The sequence below is a fragment of the Lontra canadensis genome, unplaced genomic scaffold, assembly GCF_010015895.1.
Source record: "Lontra canadensis isolate GAN:19392208 unplaced genomic scaffold, GSC_riverotter_1.0 scaffold176, whole genome shotgun sequence".
Classification (NCBI taxonomy): Eukaryota; Metazoa; Chordata; class Mammalia; order Carnivora; family Mustelidae; genus Lontra; species Lontra canadensis.
The window spans coordinates 875,373-903,111 of record NW_022631170.1 but is presented as its reverse complement, the minus strand read 5'-3'; the positions used below and the strand labels follow the sequence as shown (position 1 = coordinate 903,111).

Here is a 27,739-nt window from a genome sequence, read left to right as displayed (position 1 = left end):
ATGACACTTGAAGACAAGCATGCAGGTAATGGGCGCCTTGTGAGAAAGAGTCAGCAGTATCTAGGTGAGAAGCAACAAGCAAATGGGAAACCAGTAACAAATGGGAAAGGTGAAGACTGTAAAACAGGAGGCAAATGGGAAATGTGACATGCCCAGAAAAATCCTCAAGGTGTACAGCTGGCAGGAGATCCAGACACACAATCAGGAGGCTGATCAGTGGATGGTGATCAATTGTAAGGTCTATGATGTTACTGACTGTGCCAAGAGGCATCCAGGTGGGCACAGGGTCCTCAACCACTATGCTGGCGAAGATGCCACAGTAAGGAACTCAGAGCTCTGCCCTCTCTCTTCCAGCTACTGGGTGACTGAGACTTTGCTCTCTTCCCAAAAGTATTTTGAGTGTGTGCTCAAACTCCACAATCGCTCATCTCCTCCCAAATCAATTTTACAGGATTCCTATCCAGCAAGAACCTGAAAGCAAATTAAGCCTCAAGGTTTAACTCTTACTTGGGGATGAGCTCAGATATTGTCAGTGGATACTGTTTGTGTATTTTGGATTTTGTTCTGCTCTTGGTGTTTTGTTTTGATTTTAATTAAAGCCACTGTCTATTTTGCTTTTTTTTTAGAATAGTTGGCACAATGTTAAAATTAGTTTCAGGTGTACAGCATAGTGGTTCAACAACTCTATATTATGCTATGTTCACCAGAAGTGTGGCTACAATCTGTCATTGTCTTTTAAGAAGAAAGTAGCAAATGGGTGAGTAAAGGCTAAGGGAAAAAATATCTGTGCCCAAGGAGAAATTTCTCAGACTCTTATAAATAAAGTGTGTAAAAGACAGATAGTGATTCATCTGATAGGTATAAAATGTTGATAACAATAATGCAAACCTACAATTAAGGATGGTGCTTTTCTTGTCCAAGTCACAGAATCAGCTCAGACGATCTGTTGCCAAAGATGTGGGCTTTCTACCACCTTAGAAATCACAGATAAACTCACTCAGCTTGAGACAGCTGGGCTGATAAATATGTAACTTGCTGATGATGTTTATCTCCCAGAAATTAGGAAAAGTCCATGACTCTGCGTTCAATTCTAGCCAACAAGGAGGAACTGAGTAATAAAGAAAAAAAGAAACCATCAGAGAACTTCAGGGGAAAATACCCATGCCATCTAAGGATTCATATCTTAAGAATGAAAATCCTGAGCATGGTCAACCATGTACCTTAGATGTAAGGTAAATAAGTCCAAAAATATTCAGAGAAAAGATTTTTTCAAAGGAAGATGTCTTGAGAAGAATGGGAGGATCTGAAAGAATTCTGACAAATGTAATGTTCCATAGCTACTCAGAATTCAGGGAGCCTGAACTTTGGAAGTGATTGCGTGAACATGGGCAAGTTATTGCAATTCTCTCAGCCTCTACTTCATGATTTGTGAAACAGGAATGATCTTACCCATCTGACAGGTTTATGGTAAATGGGACTAATGTTTATAAAGTGCTTAGCACAATGCCACATACTTAATAAAGTTTCATTAAATTGTACTATTATTTATCTCACTGGCATCCCTAACCTCAGAGGTGTAATTATGATTTCCTGTTTAGCACAGTTTAGAAATTCTGGTTGTATTTGGTGTCACGTGATTGGAGAAAGCTGGAGCCCGTGGTGGGGAAGGATCATGCTCCCTAGTGAAGGAGAGCAAAATGTATATAGGACCTGCAGTCGGATGTTTACTCTACAACTTAAGAGGTGTTTGCAGGTTGTATCCTGAAAGGCAACTGTGGACCAAAGAAAGTATGGTCTCTCTGTGTGCTGGCCCTGGACCCAAAGGTGCCCAGAGGGGGACACCTTTCTTTTATTTACATGGAAACTCTTCTCCAAGCTTCCATCCCCCTCACAAAAGGTGACTAATGATAGCCTTTCCCATAGGATGATTAATTCATTCATTCATGTAGCCAGCCATTCTAAAACTTTTGTTAAGGGTCCAGCCTAATGAGTATGAGTACAGACTTAGGAATGAAAGAGGCCTGGCTAGTATCTGAGTTCTTACTGAGAATGCCTTGAGGGGAGACTGCAGAAGCTCTTGGAGCCTCAGCTCCTTTACCTAGAAAGTGGGGATAATAATACCTTCATCTTAGCCTTGTGGAAGTCAACAGTGCCTATGGTGTTTGGCACAGATTAAACACTGAAAAAATGACAGTTCCTGGGCTTTTTTTATCACTTTATTCTGATATGGGTTGTAATCTTCTCCAAAGAACAAACAAGACAAATAAATCCATAAAACGAAGTGGGTACATCAGCTCCTATTACTGCATATACAAGTTATCTTACTGTTTTTGAACTACGTGATCTAAAACTAATGACACGATGGGACACCTGGGTGGTACAGTTTGTTGAGTGGCCAACTCTCTGTTTTGGCTCAGGTTATAATCTCAGGGTCATGGGATCCAGCCCCATGTCGAGTCTGCCCTTCCCCACCCTCCAAAATGGATAAATAAATCTTTTTAAAAAATAATAATGACATGATGCTAATAATTACAGTCTAGGCCTAGTCTTCTTACCAGAGAAGAGCTTACAGGAAAAGTCCAAGTAGGATTGATTATATAATTAAGTATATATTTATATGATGGGCTGTTTTTGCAATTATTGAAATGAGGTTTACAAAGCATTGGAGGACGTGACATGAAACCCTACTTGGTCACAAATTCTATGTAAGGCAACAGTAGGAAAGGAACAAATGCAATATTGTGATGCATGCACATCAGCAGCATGTCCAGAACAAACAAAGGAGGTTAAGTATCCTCCTTATCTCTGGACAGCCACACTCTTTTTTTTAAAGATTTTATTTATTTATTTGACAGAGAGAGATCACAAGTAGGCAGAGAGGCAGGCAGGGAGAGAGAAGGAAGCAGGCTCCCCACTGAGCAGAGAGCCCAATGAGGGGCTCGATCCCAGGACCTTGGGATCATGACCTGAGCTGGAGACAGAGGCTTAACCCACTAAGCCACCCAAGTGCCCCTGGACAGCCACACTCTTAAGAAAGACGCTGAGAAACTCGAGTGCTTTCTTGTGTGGGTCAAAGGTCAATTTGACAGAGAAGGGATGACAAAAACTTAGAGGAAATATAGAAAAGTCCATTTCATCTATTTAGAGGACTATGATGTGGAAGACAGGAGTGTTGTGTGCAACTCCAAAAGGGTGGTGTGGAGCCAAAGGAGGTGAGGCTAAGGTAGGAGGTGGAGAGGTTGTGCACAGAGGTGGAGCGAAAATAGGATTCATATCAGGACTAAATACCCAGCCAGAATGGGCATCCCAGCTTAGCCACTTCCTCTGCTTAGCACAATATTGGCACATAGTATATGCTCAATTAGCATCAGTGACTATCATGGCATGAGGAGGAGAGGTTGGAGAGGAAAGGTAGAGAGAAAAGAGAAAGGGGAGGAAAGAAAGGGGTCTTAGAGTGCTCAGCCATGTCTTCCTCTTCTTCTTCTTCTTCCATTACACATAGTGACGCTGCCTAGCACGTCATCTCTCCCCACCCCCAGCCACCACAAAAGCAGCCAGGATTTCTAAGCTGTTGACAAAAAGAAAGTAACAATCAGTAATCATAGTTGCATCTTCTCTGGGAGGAGGGCAATCTTGAGAAAGAACAAATCTAGAGGCATCACACTCCCTGATTTCAATACATACCACAAAGCTATAATAATAAAAACTGTATGGTATTGGCATAAAAAACAGACACATAGATCAATGAAACAAAATGGAGAATCCAGAAATAAACTCACACATACATGGACAATTAATTTATGACAAATGATCCAAGAATATGGGAAAGGACAGTCTCTTCAATAAAATGGTGTTAGAATAACTGGACAGCTATATGCCAATGAAGGAAACTGAACCACTATCTTGCACCATACACTAGAATTAAAAATAGATTAAAGACTTGAGCACAAGACCTGAATCACCAAGGAAATGCAAATCAAAACCACAGTAAGAGATCACCTCACACTTGTCAGAATGGTTATTATCAAAACACAAGAAATAGCAAGTGTTGATGAAGATGTGAAGAAAAAGGAACTCTTGTACTCTATTGATGGGAATGTAATTTGTGCAGCTGCTATAGAAAACAGCATGTAAGCTCCTCAAAAAATTAAAAATAGAACTACCCCATGATCCAGAAGTTCCATTTGTGGGTATTTGTCTGAAGAAAACAAAAACACTAAGTCAAAAAGATATTTGCTCCCCCAAGCTCATAACAGTATTACATACAATAGCCAAGACATAGGAACAACTTAAGTGTCCACCAACAGATGAATGGATAAAGAAAAAGTGATAGATAGATAGATAGATGATAGATTAGTCAGCCATTAAAAAAGAATGAAATCTTTCCATTTGCAACATCATGGATGGACCCAGAAGACATTATACTAAGTGAAATACATCAGAAAGAGAAAGACACATACCATATGATCTCACCTATATGTGGAATCTAAAAAAGAAAAAAAATCAAGCTCATAGATACAGAAAGCTGACTGGTGGTTGCCAGAGGTGGGAAGTATGGGATGGGAGAAAAGGGTGAAAGGGTTCCAAAGTACAAACTTCCAGTTACAATAAATAAATAATGGGATGTAATGTATAGCATGTTGACTATAGTTAATGATACTGTATTGTATATTTGAAAATTGTTGAGATTAAATCTTTAAAGTTATCATCACAAGAAAAAAAATAGGGAGAACTATGTAAGGTGACAGAAGTTAACTAGACTTATTGTGGTGATCATTTTGCAATGCAAACAAATATCAAATCATTCTATTGCATACCTATAACTAATACAATGATGTGTATCAAGTATACGTCAATTTAAAAAAATACAAGGACCACTAAAGAAGGAACAAAATACACAGTTTCATTACACTATAATTTGAAAAGTTATGGGAATTATGGGAACCCAGGGGAGATCATAAATAACTTTCCTGAGTGAGTTAGGAGAGGCACTATAATCTGAATCTGGAAGGGTAAAGTGGAGTTTTTGAGAGAGAAAATGGAGGAAGGCAGTCAAGGCAAGGAACCAACATGAAAAGTTGCTGAACAACAGAGAGGCATGGAGTGCCTATTGAATGGGGAAAGGTCTGGTGGACAAGATGGTTCATGAAGGGTAATGGTGAATGTTAAGCCTAGAGAGCTAAATTGAAGCCAGAGGCAAAGTGATTTAGGGGATTAAAACCTAATGTGTAAAATTGGGGAATGAGATTATATTTGAAATGGAAACAGGGTTTTTAAAAAAAAATAAAGAAAAGAAAAAAAAAACTGAAAAGAAATGTTAAAAAAAAAAAAAAAACCCTAATGTGTAAAGACATCATTATCTGCTCAGCAGATAGATACTGATTTTTGGCATCATCCCAAAACAATCCGGCATCATTTCTTTCTTGAGAGGCCTTTCAGAAAAAGAATTTTGCATGTTAAGGCTGGAATAAACCTTTACAGCTTCATGGCTTTAAAGTCACGAAGCCTTTAGTTCAAATCCCAGCTCTACTATTTATCAATTTATTGGGGCATTGCAGACAAGATGTTTCTCTCCTCTAAGATTTGGTGTCTTTATCTTTACATAAGACAAGAGGGAGCCTCATAGCACTAAGGTGTTGATTATGATTTAGCCCATAGGGTACCCTGTACTTTGGATACATTCAACAATTGTTGGCACTACCTCCTCTCCCCTTTTTATCCCTTCTTCCTCAGCAGGATTATATTATTACCCCTATATCTTTTAGCAGGATTATACTTGCCCAATAGTGTTAATAATATAGACTATGTTTACAGGTCTTTCAAAAGAGGATTTCACAACTTACACAATATCCAGCCTCTATTAGGAAAGTCTTTTAAATTGAAAAAAGACAGTCTCTTCAATAAATGGTGCTGGGAAAACTGGGCAGCTATATGTAGAAGAATGAAACTCGACCATTCTCTTACACCATACACAAAGATAAACTCAAAATGGATTAAAGACCTCAACGTGAGACAAGAATCCGTCAGAATCCTAAAGGAGAACATAGGCAGTAACCTCTTCGATATCAGCCACAGCAACTTCTTTCAAGATATGTCTCCAAAGGCAAAGGAAACAAAAGCCAAAATAAACTTTTGTGACTTCATCAAAATCAAAAGCTTCTGCACAGCAAAGGAAACAGTCAACAAAATAAAGAAGCAACCCACGAAATGGGAGAAGATATTTGCAAATGACAGTACAGACAAAAGATTGATATCCAGGATCTATAAAGAACTCCTCAAACTCAACACACACAAAACAGATAATCATATCAAAAAATGGGCAGAAGATATGAACAGACACTTCTCCAATGAAGACATACAAATGGCTATCAGACACATGAAAAAATGTTCATCATCACTAGCCATCAGGGAGATTCAAATGAAAACCACATTGAGATATCACCTTACACCACTTAGAATGGCCAAAATTAGCAAGACAGGAAACAACATGTGTTGGAGGGGATGTGGAGAAAGGGGAACCCTCTTACACTGTTGGTGGGAATGCAAGTTGGTGCAGCCACTTTGGAGAACAGTGTGGAGATTCCTCAAGAAATTAGAAATAGAACTTCCCTATGACCCTGCAATTGCACTACTGGGTATTTATCCCAAAGATACAGATGCAGTGAAAAGAAGGGCCATCTGTACCCCAATGTTTATAGCAGCAATGGCCATGGTCGCCAAACTGTGGAAAGAACCAAGATGCCCTTCAACGGACGAATGGATAAGCAAGATGTGGTCCATATACACTATGGAGTATTATGCCTCCATCAGAAAGGATGAATACCCAACTTTTGTAGCAACATGGACGGGACTGGAAGAGATTATGCTGAGTGAAATAAGTCAAGCAGAGAAAGTCAATTATCATATGGTTTCACTTATTTGTGGAGCATAACAAATAGCATGGAGGACATGGGGAGTTAGAAGAAGGCAGCTGGGGGATATTGGAAGGGGAGGTGAACAATGAGAGACTATGGACTCTGAAAAACAATCTGAAGGGTTTGAAGAGGTGGGGAGGTAAGAGGTTGGGGGAACCTGGTGGTGGGTATTAGAGAGGGCACGGATTGCATGGAGCACTGGGTCTGGTACAAAAAACAATGAATACTGTTATGCTGAAAATTTAAAAAAATGATTATAAAAAATAAATAAATACAATAAATTGAATAATCTAAGACTACCTAAACTCCTGGGTTTTACTGCTCATCAGTACAGTGAAAAGACTTCCACATAGCAGGACAATGCCTATTATTCTGGAAAAGTCTGTAGGTTTTCAGGATCTCTTATCACAATACTACCTGCAAATCTTGCTGGGAGTCAGAAAAAAACAAAAAACAAAAAACAAACAAGCAAACAAACCAAAAAACCCAATGAACCCAGAAGAACAGTATTGTCAGCACATTGTTCAAGGACTCTGCATGACTGCTCAAAGTAACATGAAATTTCAACAGCTTACCTTTCTTCCGGACTCTTACCTTGATCCATCAGAATGTTTTCCATCATAATGTGCTCTTACACAACAAGTAGAATATGATTTTTCACTATGGACAATTCTAAAATACTTTATCACCTTCTTAATCATTGAATGGCTCTCTCTTTCTGGTTTGGGGAACTAAGTTTTAGACTTGTAGAATATAACAACTAAGAAACACATTTGAAATCATACAGTGTAGCCTTTCCCAAGTGAGTCAGAGGAAGCATACAGAAGCAGAATGGACAGTTGAGCCTGGACTGGTTCTAGCAAATACAAAGCCCTTTTTACATCATTGAATCTAGAGACCCTTAGGTGACGGAAGTCTAAAGAGTTGATATTGTACCCCTCTAATTAATGTTATTCATTATATAAATACCTTCTAAGTAGGCTTGTATGTAGTTCAAGGATGTATCTAAAGTTGTTTTACACTTTGAAGATGGAGGATTCATTATATTCACTAAAATAAGTGAGAGCTCATACTACATTAGACATTGGAATATATGAAGAAAATCTACAAATTGCTGTATTGAAGAGAAGGTGGGTAGTAAGTTCTTGGAACTAGAAGTATACATACAAGAAAGATGGCTGAGGGGTACCTGGGTGGCTCAATTACTCTTGGAAGTGGGTTAGGCCTCTGCCTTCAGCTCAGGTCATGATCTCAGGGTCCTGGGATCGAGTCCCGCATCGCATCGGGCTCTCTGCTCAGCAGGGAGCCTGCTTCCTCCTCTCTCTCTCTGCCTGCCTCTTTGCCTACTTGTAATCTCTGTCAAATAAATAAATAAAAATCTTTAAAAAAAAATATGGCTGATATGTATTGAGGATTTACTATATGCAAACTGGATTCTAGTTGATTCACTTAATCCCTACAATAACTTTATGAATTTGTTGGCTATGATCATCACCCTTATGTTAGAGAAAATGTAAGTACAAACAGGTAACGGGACTTGTCCACAATTACACAAACAGTAAATAGAAACCAGAATTTAGATGTAGGAATGCCACTCCAGAGTCCACTTTCTTAGTGAATACTATGGAACACCAGTGCTTCAGAGTCATATGTAAGACTTCCATGTATTCAAGTTACAATCTTGGTAATATTTCCTCATTTTTAATCACCCCTGTCCCCAAAGCCACACTAGCAGAAAGTCTAGCATCTACCTCTTGAAAAATTCTCCTTCCCCAAAAACTGCTTAAATCCCTGGGGTGGAAGAGAACATTTCTTACTTCCAAATATAAACAGGACATAGGAACCACCACTGTTTCTCATAGCCTCTATGAAGTGCTACTTAACATGGAGCTGAGGTGGGGGAAAAAAAAAAAAACACAGTTGGTCACCTCTCTTCTATGCCTGGCTGTCACAATCCTTTGCAGAGATTGTCTTAGAATTTTTTAGAAAAAGTGACGAGACCCCTTCGGTGTCAAACTGTGCCAAGAGTGTAATACTTTAGACGACACAGACCTCAGAGCTGTGCTCCCATGCTCTCTTGTGCACTTGTCCTACACTACCATTGCCAACTTTAACTCGTACTTGTTTAGAAATAATGTAATTCAAAGGCTTCAGTCTTCTTGGCTTTGGCCAAGAACCGAGTTGGAGATTTGATGGGAGATGGGATTTTTATCTGTGCTCCAGATAGTGTGAGCAAATTCCACCAAGTCTGACATTGGACTTTAAAGAGTCACTATGGCTCATTAACTCAAGCTGACCACTTCTTCTGGTGCCCAAGAAAATAGTGATCTCTTTCAATGCTCAGGAATGTCCTGGCTGTATTGGGCTTGGCTAGTGAAGCAGTGTGCTAAGTAGGTGGTGGGTCTCTAGCAATAGGCTTTCATAGAGTATTTCCAAGAGTAATTTTGATTTTTCAACTTGAAACATCCACCTGGAGCTAGAAGAAATCCTCCATAACAGAGTCTACTGATTTCCAAGATGGGTGCAGGATGAGGTAAGGAAGGGGACTATTCTGCAGGTAAGTGTGTATCTCTTAAGCATCCAACAGTTCTCTCTGATTTACAGGATGTCTTCAGAGCCATGCACCTGAAGCTTGACATTGTAAAATTGTACCTTGAGCCACTGCTTATCGGAGAGCTTGCCCCAGAAAAGCCCAGCCAAGAAAGAAACAAAAATGTGAGTGAGGTGTTGGGACCCCAGGGGCATGTGGAGGGATGGAGATAAGAGCCAGTTGAATTTTTCCTGATATATCCAAGAAGTGATCATTTTCTGTGAGACACCAGCCAGTATGCCTGGGTGAGCCTGCCGTACCATGAATGAGTAGATTCTGCATATTTCAAAACAATGTTGTCCTCCTTGGACCCTCAAACTCTTAAACTTCTGTGTGAGAAAAGAATGAAATTTTTGGTCCTGCACCAAACAATAATTCCACGTCTCTAAGTACCTGCTTCGTCCCAGGCAATGTACACATACAATTTTTTTCAGTGGTTGCTTATAGCTGTTTGGTGTCTGTATCTATGTTTCCTGCTAAAGTAAATTCCATGAGAGTAGGAAATATGTGTATTTTGCTTATTCCTCTGTCCTCAAGAACCTACCTGCCCAGGACCAGACATGTAGTAGAGACTTCTAAATTGCTATTGAATGAAATATATGGATACGTCCTAACAGCAGCACCTTTTAAATTTGGTGAAATTATAGTCCAGGGAGAATAAATTACTTTCTGGAAGTCCCACAGTTGGTGGGTCAAAGAACTGGGACTCCAAGTCTCTTATTTCTGGTCCCAGCCCTTAGGTATTCCCAAAGAAAGGTGCCACTCTTTCTTTCTCTAATACTTTGGCTATCTGAATACTGTCTTCCAAAGGACAGGGTCTCTGTAAGATTAAACATTCCGTCGGATGATTTTACATAAAGCTTACAGAGATTTTAACTAACATCGAGCATTTATTTTTCTTTTTTTTTTCTTTTTTGGCAAGTTGTTTTTTAAAACCTGTTTACATTCTGTTTAATTGTTAAGAAATAATTTTTACTGAGTGCTGATCCATATGTCACTGTGAGGAAGATAGAATAAGGATTAGATTTCTGCTTTAAGAAATGAGGACACAAACTTGCCAAAAAGAGGACACACAACAGGTTTGGGGCAGACCTCAGATGAACACTTACTTACCCCTCAGGTCCACATGCATCCCACACAGCTATGTGTCAGGATGCACAGCCCTGCATTTGGCAGCAAGGGCTCTGAGGCTGCACACTTGTACTCACAGCCCAGCCCTACCATAGGTTTTATGGGTTCAGACCAGTTACCAAACCTCTCCATGACTCAGTTTCTCTCTTTCTCTCTAAAACAGCAACAGTAGTAGCACCAGCCTCCTAGGAGATATTGGGGGATTATGGAAAGAGTTAGAGGCATTTAGAGTTAGCACAGTGTCTGGAATGTAGTAAATACTCCATACATTTTAGATACTATCATTATCATGAACTCAGTGGTGATACTAGCAATTGACAAACCTCTAGATATGTCCCCATCATTTAGAGCAGGAGGCTCTTGGTTTAAAAAGAGAAAGTGATGAAAAGCTTAATTGTTTTTCCTAAAACTTTCTAAAAGGAAAAGAAAGTCCACTAATGGTTGAGAGCTGTAAGACAATCATTCGTTATCTAAAAGTGTATTGGTCTCTGCAGGGAAAGGTCTGCTCTAAATTTTCTTTAGTACATCTACATGGATACACAGATATACATATTCATGTGTGTGTGTGAAATAACACATATATACTCAGATACATGCATATAGACAATTAGTTTGAGTAACAATTGTGTCAGGTAGCATAGGTTGAAGTCCTGTATCTGTCACTGACTTGATGATGATTTCTGAGCAGTTGCTCTACTGGGCTTGCTGACCCCCTACTCAGCAAAATAAATGGGTTGGAAAAGGTGACCAGGATGGAAGGCAGTCTAAGAGATGGCCTCATAAGGTTATCCATGGCTACCAGAATTCCAAAGTTGATAGCAGCTTGAAAGATAAACGCAGGCAACAGATCTTCTAAAAGTTCAATCAGTGAATTTTGAAGTGAAAATGCTTGCTTCTAGAATTTTGTTCATGGCTCTTTCTTTTGATACTGCAAATGTCTCTCTTTTCATGTATCTGAATAATCCTACTCTCTTCCTTATACCCTGGTCACTGTGTCAACTGCCCCGATTTTAAACCCATTAATCATTAAGCTAAGAGATATCTATTCCCAGCCCTTGCACTGATTCTCCAGTCTGACCGGCAAGCTGGCAAACCAAAACTAGCCTTGTGCATACACACACATGCGCATATACCTCTTACACAGACAGAGGACCAAGGCCCCCACACATGGCAACAGATACATACTAATGTCACCAGAGATCCTGCCTTGTTTCTGGGGCTCCAGCAAGCAGCTCACAGGAAAGTCATCCTTTGAGCTACACTAAGTGAACTGTATTTTTCTGTTCAACATCTTTAATGAAAGAGCCCTTCACACATACTAAACTGCTGATGACAAAGAAAACGTTGTGTAAACTGTACCCCTAAGTATGGGGTACCCATATAGACAATGTAATCAGAGATTAATCAACATCTGAAATAATACTGATGGTTTAAAAGGCAACCATTAGGGGTCCCTGGGTGGCTCAGTCAGTTAAGCATCTGCCTTCAGTTCAGGTCATGATCCCAGAGTCCCTGGTTTGGGATTGAGCCCCACATTGGTCTCCCTGCTCAGCAGGGAATCTGCTTCTCCCTCTCCTCATGCTCTCTCTCTCTTTCTATCTCTCAAATAAATAAATAAAAATCTTAAAGAAAAATAAATAAATAAATAATTAGATGGCAACTGTTAGACACAATAACCACATCCACCCCCCAAAACAAACCCAATTCTGAGTTCTAAAACAGTTTGAGGACAGTTTACAAATCACTACTCATCTTTCTCTTCTCCAGAAAAAAAAAAAAAAATATATATATATATATATAATTTTTATTTTATATATATATATAATTTTTATTATATATATATAATTTTTATTATATATATATGTAATCATAACCTTTTAAAAGGTTTTGTTTGTCCATGGTTTTATGTTTTTAATTTCACCCAATTAAACATATTAATATCAATAAATTTCTATGCATTAAAATTAAGGTATTAATAAGCTTATAAAATAGCCCATTTCTTGATTGGATTATTTGTTCTTTGGGTGTTGAGTTTGCTAAGTTCTTTATAGATTTTGGACACTAGCCCTTTATTTGATATGTCGTTTGCAAATATCTTCTCCCATTCTGTCAGTTGTCTTTTGGTTTTGTTAACTGTTTCCTTTGCTGTGCAAAAGCTTTTGATCTTGATGAAATCCCAATAGTTCATTTTTGCCCTTGCTTCCCTTGCCTTTGGCGATGTTCCTAGGAAGATGTTGCTGCGGCTGAGGTCAAAGAGGTTGCTGCCTGTGTTCTCCTCAAGGATTTTGATGGATTCCTTTCTCACATTGAGGTCCTTCATCCATTTTGAGTCTATTTTCATGTGTGGTGTAAGGAAATGATCCAATTTCATTTTTCTGCATGTGGCTGTCCAATTTTCCCAACACCATTTATTGAAGAGGCTGTCTTTTTTCCATTGGACATTCTTTCCTGCTTTGTCGAAGATTAGTTGACCATAGAGTTGAGGGTCTGTTTCTGGGCTCTCTATTCTGTTCCATTGATCTATGTGTCTGTTTTTGTGCCAGTACCATGCTGTCTTGATGATGACAGCTTTGTAATAGAGCTTGAAGTCCGGAATTGTGATGCCACCAACTTTGGCTTTCTTTTTCAATATTCCTTTGGCTATTCGTGGTCTTTTCTGGTTCCATATAAATTTTAGGATTATTTGTTCCATTTCTTTGAAAAAAAATGGATGGTACTTTGATAGGAATTGCATTAAATGTGTAGATTGCTTTAGGTAGCATAGACATTTTCACAATATTTATTCTTCCAATCCAGGAGCATGGAACATTTTTCCATTTCTTTGTGTCTTCCTCAATTTCTTTCATGAGTACTTTATAGTTTTCTGTGTATAGATTTTTAGTCTCTTTGGTTAGGTTTATTACTAGGTATCTTATAGTTTTGGGTGCAATTGTAAATAGGATGGACTCCTTAATTTCTCTTTCTTCTGTCTTGTTGTTGGTGTAGAGAAATGCAACTGATTTCTGTGCATTGATTTTATATCCGGACACTTTACTGAATTCCTGTACAAGTTCTAGCAGTTTTGGAATGGAGTCTTTTGGGTTTTCCACATATAGTATCATATCATCTGCGAAGAGTGATAGTTTGACTTCTTCTTTGCCGATTTGGATGCCTTTAATTTCCTTTTGTTGTCTGATTGCTGAGGGTAGGACTTTTAGTACAAAAGCCCAGGGCCAGACGGCTTCCCAGGGGAATTCTAATAAGCTTATAAAATAGATTATTCACTGTGTTCACTTGTGTTCCCTGAGGGAACTAATTCCTTCCATGAATGTTTATTTCTCAGCCCCAATTGGTGGAAGATTTCCAAGAACTGCAAAGAACATTGGAGGCCATGAACATGTTCAAGGCCAACTGGGTGTTCTTCTTCCTTCACTTGGCCCAGATCTTGATTTTGGAGACCCTGGCTTGGCTAGTGGTGTGGCATTTTGGCAATGGCTGGCTTATGACAATATTCATTTCCTTCCTTCTCTTAATTTCCCAGGTAAGCAGGTACCCTAAGCTCAGGCAGTGGCTTAGAGGGAAGGTTCAGAAGGTTTCCTTCTCTCTCTAGACTGGCATCAGCTGCTGCCTGACACTTCCTGTCAAGCTACTCATCAGCGTCTGACACAACTTGCCAGACCCCAGTTCTTTTTTCTGTAAAAGTGGAATAATAATTGTTTATGGAAATATTCCGGACTAAACAAGTTAACGTATAAAATGCCTAGCAGTGACAGTGACTGGCACATAGGAAATATTTAATTTATGACACATGCTACATTTCACCCAATTCTCTACATACCAGTTCAGTAACTGGAGTCCTTTCTCAGCCGTGTAACACTCACCTTTATCTTGTGTTCGTCTTCCAATCAACAAATAGAGAGAGAGAGAGGCAAACCAAGAAACAGAATCTCAACTATAGAGAACACACTGATAGTTACCAGAGGGGAGGGAGTTGGGGGTGGGTAAAATAGGTCATGAGGACTAAGGAGGGCACTTGTGATGAGCACTCTGGAGGTTGTATGCAAGTGTTGAGTCACTATATTATACACCTGAAACTAATATTATATTGTATGTTAACTAACTGGAATTTAAATTTTTAAAGAAGAACATATGGATTCTACCATAAATTATAATCAACAACTGGCACATAGCAGAACATTTGATAAATCTTTGTTGAATGAAGTATAAATCTCTGAACATGGCCTTCTGTGAGCACAACACTGTGTTGTGGACATGAAAAGAAATGCACCCAGTTCTTGCCTTTGGGAAAAGAGTCTTCAAGTGCAGGAGATTGATGCTCAAATTGCTAAACATACTACATAACAGAATGACATTAATGCTAAGGAGAGGAACAAGTATGTGCTGTTAAAGCAGAAAAAGGCATTTAATTCTCAGTGAAATATCTGGGAAAGTTTTCCATGTTAACTCCAGAATTTTATGCTAGTTTTTTCTTGAAAAGTCAACTTGCTTTTAAGAAAGGAAACAAACATTTCTTGATGCTTAGCATAAGCCAGGCACTTTACTGGTATTTAAGATACCCAATGGTCCATGAGTAAGGTATTATTATCCCTGCTTATCAGAAGAAGAGTTAAGGTTCAGAGCTACTGAGTATCTTGCCATGATCCATGCAAAACTTACATGGTGAAGAACAGTTAAGAACCCAAATCTGCATGACTCCAAAGGCCATACTCTTTCTATTTCTCACTGGAAGACTTTGACAGTGGCAAAGAAAATGTTCTAGGCTGTAAGAACCCCATGGACAAAGGCACACAATTGGGAAAGAATCCAACATGTGGGAAATAGAAAGTGAACATAGTTTGGGGTCAGCTGAGATCCCCCACCATTCCTCTCCAGAGGTCTCCTGAGTCTACAAGCAGACTTATTTATTAATTTCTTCTAGACACTCCCCCAATTTCTCTAACAACAACTTCTCTCTTCTAGATTCAGAGTTTTTTTCTGCAGCATGATTCAGGACACCTTTCCATGTTTACGAATTCCAGGTGGAACCACCTGATGCAGAAATTTCTGATGAGTCATCTCAAGGTACGGGATGTTAGGGGAATGTGATGGGATTCTCAGACATAATTTCCTAATGCAATGGTTTCCAAGTTCGTGAGCTCAGTAAAAAATGTTTGTGCACAAATAGATTTATAAATAAGTGTAAATATACTAATAATGCTGATACTATATATATGCTAACATGTATATAATATTACAGCACATATGCTAAAATTGGGATGTTAAATTTTTATGGAGATAAGTTTATTTTTATTTAGGAAGTTCCAACATCTTTTCTTATCCTAATAAATGCTTTGGCCCAATCCCTGAAGCCCCATTAAGAAACCACCTCACAGGAGAAGGATTGTGCCTTTATAAATGAAGATGTGCCTTGTAAAATCATGAATGGGAGCATTCATAGAAGGGGTCTGAACATTTACTGCAAGAAAGCTACAGGAATCCAGCAAGACTGATTAGTTTTGGAAGAATAGGGTATGAAGAAATAAAGGGAAGGCAACAGAATAGAAAAAAGTGAAGAGAAAAAGAATGGACCAGAAAGGTCAGATGGCAACATTCAAGAGTCAAGGACTACAAATCCCAGACTGCTAGGAAAAGCAGTGGTGATGGTGACAGTTGACCTTGTCTCCCTTCCCAATTCAAACATAAGCTCCAGGAGGGCGGGCACATTGTCCTATGTGCCAATGCAATGCAGCACCTAGCAGTGTTCCTGGCACATAGTAGGCCTTCAATTTCAATAGCATTTGTTGAGTGGATGGATGGATGGATGATTGGATGGTTTTGTGAACCAAGGTAGCAGTACAGAACTGCTAGGAATGGGTTTTAGCCTGGCTATGATAAGGCTCCTTGTGTGATCTTGACTGAGTCATATTCTATCTCTGGTTTTCAGTGTTCTTATCTCTAAGATTAGGACTTAAACTGAATCTGTGCTTTTCTATGACATTCTAGAATTTATTGACTATGTACTCTGGCCCAGAAGGTAGGAAGTGCCTCTGAGCCTTCCACTAAGCCAAATCTTGAATTTGAGCCAGGTCATTTTAGGAAAAACTCATAAGCACTGACTCAGAGCCTATGTGTTTTGCTTTAACACAGTGGTTTTATATTGAATGGGAAGACACTTAAAATCACAGCCTTATCAACCCTCTTTCTGGGTTAAGCAAACTAAGTTTAAGTAGATTAAATAGCACAGACTTGGATCTAGATTCATATTAGAATTATATCTGTTTATCAAATTGGTTAGAATGAATAATATATTGTCATTTTACGTGCCAAGTCTCATTTAACTGGAAAATTCCTACAGGTACACTGCTCTGCCTTCTATCCACCAGTGCTGGATTGACAAAACATTTCTGCATCCATTCAGAATCTTTACCACAGAATAAAAGCAAAGAGAGTTTCTTCTGTCCTTGTGAGAACTAGGTAATGGGCTCTCCAATTCTCTCTGTTTTGAGGAAGTCAGAGGAAAAGGGGGATTCATGTAGCCTGAAGATAACTGACAGTTGACTCAGTGCCAATATATGCAATATTTCAAGCTCCATCCTCTCTGGTGCTTTTAAAAAGTCACTGCTTTCCCACTGGTCCAAATTCTTACACTGCTCTCTCTCTGTAAATTGTGTTGCCAAAAATAATTTTGCACTAATTGAAGTGAATATAACCTTGATGACTCATGAGCAAAGTAAGTAAATGGGAAATGCTCTAAAAAGCAAATCGAGTATACTCTGCTTTTTTGCAGGCAAAACCAGTGAGTGAATTTTGAGAAAAATGAATATAGGCTTCGCTCTGTGCAGGAGAGAAAACTATCCAGGAAGGATAGGCAGGCAGGAGGGAGATAACAAAGAAAATTATAATATAAGTAGCAACAACTTCACCTTCTATGTACATCGTTGGGTCCCCAGTGTTGGGTCCCCCAATAATGGGTCCGTGATTAAAGGAGCAAGACTGATACAAAGCAAAGGTCAAGCAAAGCTTTATTTCACGCCAAGCATCGAGAATCAAACCGACCAGCCGGGGCCATGCCTCTTACAGAGAGCGCCACCCCTCCCTGCTTCACAGACTAACTTTTATAGAGCAAATGCCATGTGGTTGAGCCTGGCCACACACAGGTGGCAAATGAGATTGAAATACCCAGAGAAAGCTGCACAGTCATGCTAGGTCACACACAGTGGCCAGTTGAACTACAATTCACCCCATAGTAAACATTTGAACTAGCCGATCACCTTGGTCAGAACTGGCGCCCAAAAGGCGGGGCCCACACTCCTTGGTAGCTAGGGAGACAGTATGCGTGCTTTACTGACTAGATGTCTCCACCTGACCAGACTCATCCCTGCATTAGGGCTGTTATCTCTACCTGACCTGACCCACCCTTGTATTTGGGCTTTGTTACCTGGAACTGGTTTCCTGGAATTGCTTTTAAATAAGTTCCCCGGGGGGGGGGGGGGGGGGGGGGGGGGACAGGGTCAATTTAAGTTTTACTGCATAAACAAAATGGCTGTTCAACCGAGGTGGGACCTCTCTGGCTAAATAGGCTCTTACATACATCACAACTTTAAGTTTTAAAACTTGATTTCATGTCAATTTACCCTCCTCCTGGAAAAACACAGATACTGAGTTGGGTTTTGTTTCGGGTTTTTTTTGGGGGGGAGAGGGATTTTTTTTCACTCACTGCACTAAGCAAATGTGTATGCCTGGTCTTCATAGCAATAAAAGAACCCTTGTGAAAACACACTGCTAAATATCTGCACACATTTTGGATTTTTGTGCAATGCCAAAATCCAAATCAACCCTCTGTGGTGTATCTTTCAACTCCCCTCCCCCAACACCCAGTATGCACAGTTTGAAAACTATAGGAATCAAGTATATTATAGGGACAAAGAGACAAAATATTTGATACTAAGACCTACCTTGAAAACTGGCCTACCCTGTTTCCATGACTACATCTGAAAATAATTTGGGAGGGAGGAGTCAAGCATGTTATTTCATGCAATCATCTTCTTACCTATTTCACAGATAAGGATTTTGCCCAAGGCCACATACATCCAGTAGCATGGATTTGAATTCAAGCCAAAAAATGCTTCAGGCCAAGGCTTGGATTCCTTATACTGCACGGAGAAAGGACCTCACCAGGAAATGAGAAATGACTTTTAGAGTAGTTTCTAGATGATGTTTGGTATAGGGCAGCCTATTTGCATGCAGCTATTAATCTTCACATCCCCGTGGATCAGTCTGTCCCTTGGTTCCAGTAACTGTGACTTCCAAACCCAGGGGTGAGGGTAGAGCTAGCTGCTTTATATTCCACTCACAATTATTCTGACCATTGTTCTAAGCTACAGAACCTTGAGCTGTCAAGATCTACTCCCCAACCTATCATGAATCAAAACTTGTCTCTTCTATTACCAGTTTCCACAGATAGTCATTGACTGCAAAGTTACAGTCAGCTGATGGAAAAGGCCAAAATGTTGGCTCTCAAAAGACTTAATTAACAAAGCGAATCACTGCTTATTACAGTGCCCTTGTGTTTTTATTGCTCCTATTAAAGTTGTGTGTTTCATAAATGAGGGAACCCCATTTTATCATGTCTGACTTTGTATTCCAATGTTTGACTCAGTGTCTGGTGCATATGATCTACTTCAAGATAGATAATGAATGGGTCAATACAAATGCACAGCTGTAAGAGTGAGCGGGTGGTATGCTGTTTTGATGGAGTTTTAGAATATAAGTGAGGTTTGGTGGGGTGGGGTCCAGAGCCGATGACCAAGAAAGAATTCTTGAGACATCTTTGATGCAAAATGGTGGTTTATTAAAGCCCTGGGACTGTGAGGAGTGGTCCATTATATACTTGTAAGTTGGAAGGGGGTCAGGGATAGTGTAAGTCTTTAAGGAATTTTGGAAGCAAGGTTTCCAGGACCTTGAGGGGCTAGCTATTTTTGGGAAAAAAGTTGTTTATTACTGGTAATAAAACCTTTGTCATGAGACCCTTTAGATGTGTTTCAATGGGCCATATGCTTGGGAATGATTGTCAAGACTATCTTGGAGTGTTTAGAGATAAAGTTTTCAAAAGAATTGTTAAAGTAGACTTCAGGAGCCTGGTAGGGGGTGGGGTCAGTCAGGCTAGGATTGCCCTTTGCCCTTAGCAAATCCTCCAGGTGGAGGTAATTGAGTCCCTAGAGGAATGTCACTCTGCCTTTTCCAAAGCTTTGTCAGTTGGTAAGGAAATTTAATAATTTTTCTTCTGCCTCTGTTTCCCACATCAGTTTAATGGGATAATGCAGAGTTCAATGGAGTCCCAGAAGAGGGAATAAAAACTGATGAGTACACATTGAGTTTGACATATCATGAGCCAGAAAAAAGGAAATGTTTGGAAAGTGACTGCCCTTTAAAGCATGAGATTCAGGGGAAAGATACGGGAATGGAGGAAGAGAGATTTTACTATAAGAATGGTAGGGAGTGGGGCGCCTGGGTGGCTCAGTGGGTTAAAGCCTCTGCCTTCAGCTCAGGTCATGATCCCAGTGTCCTGGGATCAAGCCCCGCATCGGGCTCTCTGCGCAGTGGGGAGCCTGCTTCCCCTTCTCTCTCTCTCTCTGCCTGCCTCTCTGCCTACTTGTGATCTCTATCTGTCAGATAAATAAATAAATAAATAAATAAATAAATAAATAAAATCTTTAAAAAAAAAAAAAGAATGGTAGGGAGTGTTAGAGGTGAAAAGAGAATATCTCTCCTGATGGATGGGGTCAGGAAAAGTTTGCTAAGAGAGGGCTCTTCAACAAGGACCATGGAAAGACAATGTTAACACTTGCAGATTTTCAAACACACCCATCCCCTTCTACAGGGGATGTCAGTGTCTAGACCAGCATAGTCCAACAGAAATATAATGTAAGCCACATTAAAATGACATCAATCACTTTAAATTTTCTAATAGCCAAATTTTAAAAGATTCAGACCAATATCACTGATGAATATGGATGCTAAGATTCTCAACAAGATCCTAGCAAACAAGATCCAACAGCACATTAAAAAGATTATCCGCCATGACCAGGTGGGATTCATTCCTGGGCTACAAGGATGGTTCAACATTCACAAATCAATCAATGTGATAGAACAAATTAATAAGAAAAGAGAGAAGAACCACATGGTCCTTTCAATTGATGCAGAAAAAGCATTTGACAAAATCCAGCATCCGTTCCTGATTAAAACGCTTCAAAGTATAGGGATAGAGGGAACATTCCTGAACTTCATCAAATCTATCTATGAAAGACCCACAGCAAATATCATCCTCAATGGGAAAAAGCTTGCAGCCTTCCCCTTGAGATCAGGAACGCAACAAGGATGCCCACTCTCACCACTCTTGTTCAACATAGTATTAGAAGTCCTAGCAACAGCAATCAGACAACAAAGAGAAATAAAAGGTATCCAAATTGGCAATGAAGAAGTCAAACTCTCTCTCTTCGCAGATGACATGATTCTTTATATGGAAAACCCAAAAGACACCACCCCCAAACTACTAGAACTCATACAGCAATTCAGCAACGTGGCAGGATACAAAGTCAATGTACAGAAATCAGTGGCTTTCTTATACACTAACAATGAAAATACAGAAAGGGAAATTAGAGAATTGATTCCATCTACTATAGCACCAAGAACCATAAGATACCTGGGAATAAACCTAACCAAAGAGGTAAAAGATCTGTACTTGAGGAACTACAGAACACTCATGAAAGAAATTGAAGAAGACACAAAAAGATGGAAGACCATTCCATGCTCTTGGACCGGAAGAATAAACATTGTTAAAATGTCTATACTGCCTAGAGCAATCTATTACCCCATTTATATGTATTGCAAGGGCCTATTCAGGCAGAGCAGCCACACCCTGGTTGAACTGCCATTTTGCTGTAAAGCTTAAATTGACCTTGCCCCCCCCCAACTTATTTAAAAGCAAGTCCAGGAAACCAGTCCCAGGTAACAAAGTCCAAATACAAGGGTGGGTCAGGCCAGGTGGAGGTATTCAATCAGTTGGGATGCATACTGTCTCCTAGCTACCAAGGAGTATGGGCCCCCGCCCTTTGGGAGCCTTTTGGTGCCAATCCTAAACAAGGTGTGATAGGCTAAATCAAATGTCTACTAGGGTAAATTGTAATTCAATTGGTCGCCTAGCATCACTGTGGAGTTTCCTGTGTGTGCTTGTTACAGTCTCATTGGCCACCTGTGTGTGGCCAGGCCCAACCACATGGCCTTTGCTCTATAAAAGTTAGTCTGGAAAGCAGGGAGGGGTCGTCCTCTCAGGAGGGGTGGCCCCGACCAGTCTGTTTGATGCTCGGTCTGATTCCTGATGCCTGGTGCAAAATAAAGCTTTGCTTGACCTTTGCTTTGTATCAGTCTCATTCCTTTAATCACGGACGTACCCAATTTTGGGGGGACCCAACAGTATTCAAAATATTATCATTTCCAATGTGTAATCAATAGGAAAATCATTAATATGGTATTTTAGACTCCTTTTTTCATCCTGAGTCTCAAAAATCTAATATTATACAAATACAGCAAATCTTAATTTGACCAGTCATACTTCAAGTGTTCAATAACCAGCATGTGGCTCCTGGCTACTGTATTGAACAGTGAAGATCTAAAATACATATAAGCCAGTTACTGAAAGAGGTCAAATATGCAATAAAAAAACAAATGCTCTTTTTTCTTCTGTAGTGATTAATGTAATAGGGGGAAAGAAGAGAAATTGAATATCTCAATGTACCAACATTTTACATATATCATTTCATGTCTCCCCAAAAAACTAATGGAGGTAAATGTCATTATATTACATTTACTGAAGATGGACTAGAGCCTCAAAGAGAGTGAAAATTACCCAAACCACACAACAGTATTTATACATCCAGGACATGAAACTACATCGATGTACTTCCAAATCTTAAGCTCTATTAAAATGTTCAGACTGTAATTGAGAATCACAAACAACCTAATCAGAGATTATTTGAGCTTGACATCAATTCAAATATTTTTATTCTTTATTTTTATATGAGAGCATTGAAGCCTGAACATGCAATCATCTGAGTCAAGCCCCCCTAAGAAATCATTTCAGATCCATGATTCTTTGAAATACTCATTAAAGCAGGATTCCTAGGACCATTGTGCTCCCCCAAAGCTAATTAAAATTTTAGAGTTGAGTTTTCTTTATTTCTAAAATAAGAATACTCTCTGACCCACCGATCTTTAGAATTTTTTCAAATAAGGAGCCTCCCCTAAAGAAAGAGGGATGGAAAAAATTTTCATTGCAACAGGTTTTTATGAAATTTCATAATCAGCAATTGCATTAGTCTGAACTTGTGTTCCTGGACCACATAGTTATTTGTTTGTAGGTTTTGAAAGCCTTTGTCCAATGAGTCATTCTATGGCCTGAGGCAAGTTCAAGAAGCTCAGATGTCTTTGACTTTAGAGATGCATGCAGGAAACTCTGACAAAGAAGGACATTTCAGAAGAGAAATCTCACCACTAATAAACTCTCTCTTCTCCTCAGGGACTATCAGCAAAATGGTGGAATAACCAACACTTCCAACATCATGTAAAAACAAACATCTACCCCAAAGACCCAGATATTGATGTGGGCCCACTTTTCCTGGTTGGAGATTTACAACCTGTCAACGTAGGTTTAGAATTCCCAAGCATATGAGAAATGTTCCTGGAAGTGGTTCCTGGAAACAGCTATGATCTTGTCCAGGAAAAATCAAGCGGGATGTTCCCACTTCAAGCACATTCTCAGAGCATGTCTCCTTCTTTTAAGTCCAGAACACAGACATGAAATAATGAATCTGGGGTTGTATGAATAGAGAGAGATGTAGAGCATGTGATTCTATGACCTTGAAAGACATCCAGCCAACCTCCTACAACAGGAAAAATGATAACTCATCACCCTGCTTGAGCAATCCTGGTGACAGACAGATCCCTGCCCAATGGCCATCATTACCTCTGAGGAGACACAAGATAATGTTAGATAATGAAACCAGGTGACTAAGGTTGACAATGATTCTCCAAAGTTTAATGAGGATATAGAGACATTTGTTCAGAGAAAACATGTTTGTACATTCAGTAAGCATTAAATCACAAATACCTGAATAACTAGATATCTCAACTAATTCTAGCTCAGTTAGTAAAGGCTATGCTGGTATTTTTAGTTTGTATTTATTTGGTTCATTTATAAATGAACAGCCTAAATGCCTTGTAAGACACTGAGAGATCTCACCACTAATTTGGACTTCTTAAACAAGGAAAAGGAGGGGGAAAGTCAATTCCAGCATTTCTCAGTTGATGGTTTTTTGTGTTTTTTTTCCCCTTAACCTCAACTTAAAATCATCATGTGAAGGACTTCTACCAAAATTTTTAGGAAAAAGTCTTACCTCAAAAAAAAAAATAATAATAATAATAATAAAGGTACAAGAATAATCAAAGAAAGGTATTTCTCCTCCAAGGGAAAAGATACATCCTGAGAGTCAGGTACTTAGAAAGAGGCTGCTATTTCTTAAAAGAATTTAGGAGTTTTATTAAAAATAAGAGTATAGCTCTGTCAGTTGCTGCCTGCACTTGGCACTATCTAAAGAAAAATCATGCAACTTTTTGAAAGTAAGTTTTTCCAGCTTTGGAAGACCCAACCTTCTCCAGGTGAATTAAGAACCAGACTTTTGACTAGATTTAAAAAAAAAAAAAAAAGTCTCTGGCTGTGATCATGAATCAGTTGCTTTTGACAATGGCTACAACCAACCTGGACTTCTGTGATGGTTGTGGACTCCTATACTCATCATCAAAAATGTGACACTTATTTCTCCTTTTTTTTTTTAATTGTGTTATGTTAGTCACCATAAAGAACATCATTAGTTTTTTGACACTGATTTCTCTAATCATTCCCACAGAGCAAGGATTTGTCTTACTGAATTTTATGAAGCAGGATGACCCTCTCCAGAAGTACCTTCTTTAGGACTATATGTTCAATACACATGCTACCTCTTTGCAAATGATGGAGCTCACCACTCCAAGATTTACAGCTGCTCTTGGGACATGTCCCTAGACCTTATAGTTCTATGTGATATAATTTCAAAGCTACTGCCTAAGGCATTGCTTAAAATTATTTAAACTCTAAAATTCAGTTGTCTTACATAAAAAATGGTTCTGAAGAGCTCTGAACTTTCCCTTCCTTCTCATTGTACTGCCAAACTTTCTATGTATGTTCATGTTCTGAAAGACATAGAGCCCTCCTTTGGAGTAATACTCAAAATCAGTCTCCATCTAGGTGTGCCATCTCCCAGGAATTTTCCACCTGCTCTTTTTTCCACGTTTCCCACTACTTAAATATCTGGAGGTTTGGGAGTAACTGCAAATAGCTCTTATAACATTATCACCATGATATTTTTTATCTATGACAGTAGAGAAACAAGAGTCAACCCTGCTATCCAAATACAAAAAAAAAAAAAAAGTTTAAAAAAAAAAGTTTATATGTAGGAGGGAAGATATCAACATAAAGGGGGAGAGAAATCAAATGTTGCCCATAGTGTTGTGACCAAGTGAACTATAGAAAAAAATACAGAGATGTAAATTTTCATTCATTCATTCATTCATTCATTCATTCTTTCAACTAAAGATGTATTGTATGTTTACTAGGTATTGGAGACATAACCATTACCTCTACACCTCCCCTCAGGATATTTGCTGTCCTTGTGTGCTGAGCACAAGCTAAATTAAGGAGACTACTAGAAAATGAATAAAATTCTCAGTATTAAGATTATATGTAGGGGGACACCTGGGTGGCTCAGTAGGTTAAAGCCTCTGCCTTCGGCTCAGGTCATGATCTCAGGGTCCTGGGATGGAGTCCCACATCGGGCTCTCTGCTCAGCAGGGAACCTGCTTCCTCCTCTCTCTCTCTGCCTGCCTCTCTGCCTATGTGTGATCTCTCTCTGTCAAATAAAAAAGTAAAATCTTTGTTAAAAAATTGTATGTAGGGACACCTGGGTAGCTCACTCAGTTAAGCATCTGACTCTTGATTTTGGATCGTGATCTCAGAGTTGTGAGATCAAGCCCCACTTCAGGCTCTTCAGTGGGCATGGTCCCTGATTAAGATTTTCCCTCTTCCTCTCATTACCCCCACCCCCCAAAAAAAGATATACATAATATCATTATGCTTTAGAAATAGTAAATTACAGTTTTAAATCCATAATGAGAACATAAAGGAGGAAAGATGGGACAGATAAGAGGTGCCATGCCTATATCTTTTATCACATGACCACTTGATAAATATCTGTTGGATGAGTGGATGGAGATGGAGACTGACTTCAGGCAGAATTCTAAACACCACAGTTAAGATGAGCTAGGAAAATTCATCAGAAATATTCCTTCTGATCACCACTCCACTCCATATAAGGACAAAAAGTTTCAAAATGACTTCCTTAGGAAATTTTTTAACATGAATAGTTGTGGGTATTTTTATTAACATATGATGAATTATCTGTTTCAGGGGTACAGGTCTGTGATTCATCAGTCTTACACAATTCACAGCACTTGCCATAGCACATACCCTTCCCAATATCCATCACCTGGAAATTTTTGTTAATCACAATCCCCGTAGTCAAATGCAAGAATTGCCCACATTTAATTAAAGCAAAAAGTTGCCTCAATATTTCCTCTTATTACAGTTCTGGTTCTTCTAGTACTTTAAGTCTGGTAGCCAAAAAACTCTGACCAGATGGTTCTTTCTACAGAGATTTTAGACACATACACACACACACACACACACACACACACAGGGCATTGTCCTTGAGTGTAATGACCAGAAGTCTTGTCTCTTATTTTAGTTTTATTCTCTCTCCATTCAGTATGGCAAGAAGAAAATCAAATTCATTGACTACGAAAAGCAGCACCTGTATTTCCATATGGGTGAGTTTCCTTGAAGCCACTTTCTTTACCATACCATCAAGTCAAGCCAGACAGCTTGACTGTTGCACTCTCACAGACAAGCCCGTGTCTTCTTATGACTGGAAAGAGCAGCATGTCTTATCTCAGGCTTCCTGGGGCAAAACTCTGAAAAGGAAAATGGAAAAGCAAAGACATTTTTTATGTGCATCTCATGAGATGCTTCAAGAGAGATGGAAGTCAGGATGCCAATCAAAAGATCTTGCATCTGGTACTCTCATCCTTGAAAGACTAAACACCTTTCAAGAAGAAAAGAATAGTGGTATTTGGATAGGGAAGAAAAAGAGATAGGAAAAGAATGCCAAATGATTGACAGAGTGCAGCCAGAAAATATAGAGTCTCAGGAATAAAAGGCACCTGTTAAACTTCTGTGTAAAAGAGAGATGGTTATTCCCATGGCCTACTTACAGCTATCTACTTCCTTGGTGTTAGTTGTGATCTCTCCCTTTTCATTCACAATTTTATGAATTTGGGCTTTCTCTCTTTTCTTTTGGATTAGTGTGGCCAATGGTTTATCAATCTTATTGATTCTTTCAAAAAAACCAGCTTCTAGTTTCATTGATATGTTCTACTGTATCTCTGGTTTCTACCTCATTGATGTCAGCTCTAATCTTGATGATTTCCCTTCTTACGTATGGAGTTGGTTTGATTTGTTGTTGATTCTCCAGTTCTTTAAGGTGTAGAGATGCTGGTGTATTCTGGATTTTTCAGTTTTTCTGAGGGAGGCTTGGATGGCTATGTATTTCCCCGTTAGGACCGCCTTTGCTGTATCCATAGGTTTTGGACCAAAGTGTCTTCATTCTCATTGGTTTCCGTGAATTGTTTCAGTTCTTCTTTGATGTCCTGGTTGATCCAAGCATCCTTTAGCAAGGTGGTCTTTAGCTTCCAGGTGTTTGAGTTCTTTCCGAACTTTTCACTGTGATTGAGCTCCAGTTTCAAAGCATTGTGATCTGAGAGTGTGCAGGGAATAATCTTTTGGTATTTGTTGAGTCCTGATTTGTGACCCAGTATGTGGTCTATTCTTGAGAAGGTTTTTGTGCACTTGAGAAGAATGAGTATTCTGTTGTTTTAGGGTGGAATGTTCTCTATATATCTATGAGGTCCATCTTGTCCA

The 27,739-nt window shown here is 39.2% G+C and overlaps 1 protein-coding gene across 1 annotated transcript; it reads left to right on the top strand.

Moving 5' to 3' along the window:
* On the top strand, positions 1-26,625 carry LOC116860405 (fatty acid desaturase 2-like protein FADS2P1). Its single transcript, XM_032846461.1, is given in 7 exon segments — positions 1-113; positions 115-319; positions 9,519-9,629; positions 13,958-14,155; positions 15,595-15,696; positions 23,189-23,314; positions 26,529-26,625. Coding segments are annotated over 7 exon segments (930 nt in total). The 3' UTR covers positions 26,604-26,625.
* The last annotated feature ends 1,114 nt before the right edge of the window (positions 26,626-27,739 follow it).